Source organism: Branchiostoma belcheri, unplaced genomic scaffold (assembly GCF_001625305.1).
Source record: "Branchiostoma belcheri isolate BF01 breed outbred unplaced genomic scaffold, Haploidv18h27 scaffold585, whole genome shotgun sequence".
Lineage (NCBI taxonomy): Eukaryota > Metazoa > Chordata > Leptocardii > Amphioxiformes > Branchiostomatidae > Branchiostoma > Branchiostoma belcheri.
The window spans coordinates 7,451-13,145 of NW_017804226.1; the positions used below are offsets into that span (position 1 = coordinate 7,451).

A 5,695-nucleotide genomic window follows, 5' to 3' on the forward strand; every position below is an offset into this window, starting at 1 on the left:
CACATTCAAACCGGTATATACGCACAAGATAAAGGCTGTTTTGCACGGACAAGAGCTCTACTTTAAACTAATGGCTACTTTTTTCCTTTCACCACAGCCAACGACCTTGAATGTGTTCGGCACTCTGAACAATGTACTGATCGTATCTGGATCACCGAACATTGGGACTGGGGAGCAAGGTGAAAAAATGATCCGTGCTTTGCTGCCAACTGCAAAGCAGGAAGACCTGGGCCCCGTGGCAGTGCCCACTGCAAAGATAGAAGACCTGGGCCCTGTGGCAGTGCCCACTGCAAAGATGGAAGACCTGGGCCCTGTGGCAGTGCCCACTGCAAAGCAGGAGGACCTAGGCCCAGTGGCAGTGCCCACTGCAAAGATGGAAGACCTGGGCCCTGCTTTGTCGCCTGATGAGCTTCCAGAGGACAAGTCTGGAGAAAAGAGCTACGGATGCTTCCGGGGGCTCTGGAGACGCCTGTTCCGGCGCAGGAAGTCCACAAAGGCTGCCACCCATGATGCCAAGGACAAGGCATCCAGGCAGACCCCTGCAGCGGAAGGCAAGAAGACCCCTGCAGCGGAAGGCAAGAAGACCCCTGCAGCGGAAGGCAAGAGGCGAAGATTCTGGAGGAGACGTGTCACGAAGAAGACCGACACTCCGGCTACGTAGATGTAGATTCCCTTTAAAGTGGAGTAGCAGTAATTTAACACAATAGGAAAGTATATAAATGTATGAATTCATATACTTTCCTATTGTGTTAAATTAATGCTATGCCACCATGTATGTATGTATGTATGTATGTATGTATGTATGTATGTATGCATGCATGCATGCATGTATGTATGTATGTATGGATGTATGTATGTATGTATGTATGTATGTATGTATGTATGTATGTATGGATGGATGGATGGATGGATGGATGGATGGATATAATTGTACATAACAGATGGATATAGTTGTACATAACAGTATACCATGTAGATTAATGAAAGTACAGTCAAAGCTGCTAAAGGTGAACACCCAAAGGACAATAGAAAAGTGGTCACCTTGGACAGGTGGTCAAGCAACATGACTGAGACATGAATGGTTTTCAATCAAGATGTTTTATTGTCAAATGCTGTAAGCATTTTCAGTTCTGAGGTGAAGGCCTATGGAGAGGGCTGGCACATGTATAAAAAAAGGAAGGAAAGTATGGAATAAAAAATTTTAAGATGGTGAAGAAAGATTTGTTTTTATTGACTTGTTGTCCAGATTGGTAATCTACATGTATACAAACGGGAGGTCCTGTGCATTTTCTGTGACACATCTTAAAGAACCCATCACACATATCGATAAGGGTAGGGTCCTTCCTGTGTGAGTGGACAGATCCATTCAGTCCTGTCATACACGGCTTGCAATTGTACTTCATAAAACAGAACTGGTGTGTTACACCTCACAGCAGTTTATCAGTTACATTGATGATGGTTAGACATCCAGGCAAACAATATTCATAGGAAATTCAAACTCAACTACTGAATAAATAAATCAGTTTAACAGTTATAACCAGCAGCATCATAACATCATGTTGGAATATGTAATAACTTGTGGATGGACAGGGATGTGAGGTACTGTACAAGCAGGCTTGTAGCAACCAGGCCGCATGCGACGTCTTGTCTAGTATCCATGGTAACTGTATGAAAAACAAAAATAAAACTGCAACATGAGTTTAACCTTTAAATATATTGCTGGTTATACATGTACAATATAGTATCAAATTTGCACTGATAAAACATAATCATACACATGTTTGTACACACAAAACATACACATAGGCAAACATTCCTGTCCTTGGTGCTGAACACTATCCATAAGTGAAGATAATTTTTCTGATCCCCAGTTCATAAAGGCATGGGAAGGATGCCAACCCACCGTGACAATTGGTACAGTGTAAAGTCACAGAGATGAGTGTTTGATAGCAGCTTACCTGGTTTCGGAACCTTTCAGCGTGCCACTAGGTTTTCTTCCAGTTCTCATCAATACAACGTTAACTGTCTCCAAGTCATTTTACAACAACAGCTTCCTTCCCTGGACTGCAAAATTATGTAACTCTCTTCCAAACAGCTGCTTTCCGTCCGATTACAATCTACAAAGCTTCAAAACAAAGGTCCACCGCCATCTCCTGACATAACTACATTATACTGACTTAAGTACCTCTAGCTCTATGCCTAGAAGTGGCCAAAAATAATTGGCCTTGCATTGAGCGACACTGTTAAAAAAAAAAAAAGACAAACATTTCTGTCCTTGGCGGCGTTGGCGCTGAACACTATCATAATACTAACAATGGGAACAGTGTATTTTAAAATCAAATAGATGAGTGTTTGCTTACCTCTCATAGCCAGTGAGTTACATGTGAAGACAAACAGTCTAGTGAGCCCCAGGTACACTGTGCTGTTGGTCTCGCCCCAGATGACTGCTGGAATAACCAGTAACTTCCCAAAACTGGACAGTAGCAGAGCACGAACCACGGAAGAAAACCTAAGAAAAGAAGTATTATATATACTTTTAGCTTTGTGTGTAACTCAAAGAACAAGGGGTTGATTTCCATGTTTGTACACACAAAACATATACACGTAGACAAACATTTCTGTCCTTGGTGCTGAACACTATCCATATGCTAACATATTTGTATCTGTATCCTGGCATGTTTTTAGTTTTAGTTTTAAATCATCTTTGTCACTTTCAAACTGGTTAATCAAATGATACTAAATTTGTGGGATAAAACCCCCTGTAGTTTCTGATGACCTACCTCACTTCATTAGATGGTAAAATCCTGCTGACCTGCAGCAGCAACATACAGCACCCAAGGAACACTGCCAACTCTGGAAGGGAAGAGGATGCAAAATGGACCTCTGATTTTATTTCAACAATGCAGAAAACCCGCACTTCCCTCCTAGCTTGATCTCATCCAAGTCTAATCTACTTAACGCTAAAAGCATTAAATCATAACAGACATGCCTGTTTTGTCTAGAATGGCCTAGCTCTTAGTCTAGTCATTGAATTGCTGTTATAATAACTTATATTCCCTCAATAAATTAGATACTGGGGAAAACTCTCAACCTGAATCCCTGGCTTGAACCTTAGCTTCAGTCTGCTCCAAGTGATGGCACTTAAAAAGTTAACAACACTGGCCCCCAGGCTAGAAACCCTTGAACTGACCGATCATTGCCAGGAGGAACATGAGGTAGAAGTCCCACTCCAGAGCGTAGAAGCCCATGTGCTGTTGTGTGTCAGTGGAGTCGGCTGACTACAGGTGAGCCCACTTGATGTAAGCATCGCACAGGAGACAGATCACGGCCAGTCTCCAGTGGAACTGGAGGATGGAGGTTTGCAAATCAGGAATATCATTGTATCATTCGAAATGTGATCTGAGTGTTAGCACTTGATTTCATTTTGTAGGAACCAATTCTCCAATGTTAGAAATCCTGTTTGTGTCAATTCATGGAGGGAGATTCTACCTCCATGGTAGGTATTAGCCTGTGAAACCCAAGCTCTGGGGGGCTCCCTACAAAGTCCGCCACCCAAGAGTGGCAGACTACTAGGGAGCCGGTACATGTAGGTAGGTATCATATAACTCCAAGGTCAATTCTATGTTATATCTAAAAAAGCCATTGATAACACTACATTCAACCTCTGATTTTATACCTTCTTGATTCAACAGTGTTCATTCTCAAAAAAATTAACTACATCCTTGTTTGTTTGTTTGTTTGTTGATATGATATATTTCTAACTCTGTGTACCTGTATGCCACTGTTGAGTAGGATGTGTCTGTAAGCCTGTGGTTTGTGTAGAAGTGCATCCAGTAACACCAGGACAGGGTCAAACTCTACATACTTATCCACCACCTGGTCACAGTGGTCCTGGGGAGAGAAAACAAGATAAACTGTAGAGCAGGGACAAACTTCAACATACTACTGAGGTAAAAAGTCGTAAAAGTCCAATACAAGAAAGATGTACTAAATGTTGAGAAGAATATCGAGCATCAGCCTTTACATCTGCTTGCACTTGGAGATTCAATAAAACAAATTGTATATTGTAACAGTGGTCCAAGTGCGCGCTGAGAGAAAAAAACTGTCAGGCAGACAGACAGACACTAGTAAGAAAATCTTAGTTTAGGTGCACAGTGATTATTTGCAGTTGCTATGTTGTATGCATCCGAGGAATTCTTATGGTACAGATTTTGTTGACAACAGCAGCACTTCCGGGTTGTGCATACATGTGTCAATCATCATACCAACACTAGCTCAATACATATCAGTTGTGTATTAAGATAATTCATAACCCTAACTCGTAAGTATACGAAAAACAGCAACTAACGTTAAGTCTCTGACTCTACTCACGCAGTGGGAGATTTTCAAATTGCCGCCTCCGAAGTCTCTGTACAGCTCTTCTGCCCCCCTCCCACATTCGATGCAGGTGTATTTCTTCATCTTTCTGGATCCCTCGAACGTGGCGGGAAAGTTTTGAATATATCCTTGCAGACTTGATGTAATATATTTCTTAACAAAATCGCTTTCAGTTGGCAAAACCAGTGATATCAGACAAATCCAGAACGTTGACAGTCTGTGCCGTCTGCTTTGCTTGGAGAGCACTGATATACCTGCAGTACTGATTGAGCCCTCTAGAGGTCGCTTTTACAAGGCTATCGGAGCAAGATTTGCAATGCTTACAAACGTCGTGAGGGGCGCTTTTACAACAGACTATCGAAAGACAATGTTTATCTGGTAATATAAGGACCCCAAAGTGACTCACTTCGACTCACGGAAAATCATACTAGGGTGCACAAGCAAGGTTCAGAATTCTGATATGTTTAATTTCAGGGTAGAGTGTACAAAATATGTGAAAATGAGCTTGAATTTGCCGGCTAGTTCTCTTCTCGCGCCCTCTTTTATTAGCGCCACTGCGGAGGTCATGGAACTGCAGCCGACGCACAGTACTAGGCGGGACAAGTATCCAAGCGCAAATCTACGCCGACTCAACACGCACCATAATCCAACTTTTACAGTCTCAAAACTGACGTATTCCTCTAACATTTACCACAGGTTCTGTCTTGATGCCATGCACAAAACAATCTCTGCACCCTTCCCTAGTATTGTGTAGCACTACTTTGTGCCCGGACTACTTTTGACTACGGGGTTCGCCCATGAATACTGTGATGTGCGGCCTTAAATGGATGGCATCCCTTGGAACCCCAAAACTCATGCGAGCGTGCGAATAAAAAATGTTTGGCAAAAAAAAAAAGTTAGATTTCAACATGAAATCTACGTGGTCATAAAGGTCTTTATCGTTTGATTTTAGCATTTTACGACATTGGTATCGTTTTCCAATATTTTTTTTTCGCAACTTACGGTGAAAACAAGGACTGTTTTAGTGCAAGACGTCAGATTTTAAACTTCCCTATCCCTATCCCTAACCCTATCCCTATCCCTAACCCTATCCCTAACCCTATCCCTATCCCTATCCCTATCCCTATCCCTATCCCCAGCCCTATCCCTATCCCTATCCTAACCCTATCCCTAACCCTATCCCTATCCCTATCCCTATCCCTATCCCTAACCCTATCCCCATCCCTAACCCTATACCTATCCCTATCCCTAGCCCTATCCCCTAGCCCTAACCCTATCCCCATCCCTATCCCTATCCCTATCCCTATCCCTATCCCTA

General features: G+C 42.5%; 2 protein-coding genes across 3 annotated transcripts in view; one reads left to right on the top strand and one right to left on the bottom strand.

The window, feature by feature from the left end:
- Nucleotides 1-661, top strand: part of LOC109481926 — a 4,953-nt gene extending 4,292 nt beyond the window's left edge. Inside the window, exons 6-7 of the mRNA XM_019784542.1 lie at nt 98-179; nt 417-661. Of these exons, the coding sequence (XP_019640101.1) occupies nt 98-179; nt 417-661 (327 nt within the window). The remainder of the gene's footprint in view (nt 1-97; nt 180-416) is intronic.
- A 212-nt stretch (nt 662-873) lies between these two features.
- On the bottom strand, nt 874-4,647 carry LOC109481928 (protein ARV1-like). 2 transcript variants are annotated; one of them, XM_019784545.1, is made up of 6 exons: nt 4,372-4,647; nt 3,772-3,891; nt 3,191-3,344; nt 2,781-2,853; nt 2,361-2,509; nt 874-1,664 (listed from the first exon to the last, which is right to left on the bottom strand). In XM_019784545.1, the coding sequence occupies exons 3-6, from the start codon at nt 3,246-3,248 to the stop codon at nt 1,555-1,557; spliced, it is 390 nt and encodes a 129-aa protein (XP_019640104.1). In that variant the 5' UTR covers nt 3,249-3,344; nt 3,772-3,891; nt 4,372-4,647; the 3' UTR covers nt 874-1,554. The 2 variants fall into 2 exon arrangements, with proteins under 2 accessions (XP_019640104.1, XP_019640105.1); XM_019784546.1 differs by having other exon boundaries at nt 4,349-4,424.
- Nucleotides 4,648-5,695: the final 1,048 nt, after the last annotated feature.

Coding starts and splice junctions, on each gene's coding strand:
- LOC109481928 (XM_019784545.1), bottom strand. CDS start 3,248: ATGGGCTTCTACGCTCTGGAGTGGGACTTCTACCTCATGTTCCTCCTG. Junction 2,510..2,780: donor TTACCATCTAATGAAGTGAG/GTAGGTCATCAG, acceptor TTCTTTTCTTAG/GTTTTCTTCCGTGGTTCGTG. Junction 1,665..2,360: donor TAACTCACTGGCTATGAGAG/GTAAGCAAACAC, acceptor TTTTTCATACAG/TTACCATGGATACTAGACAA.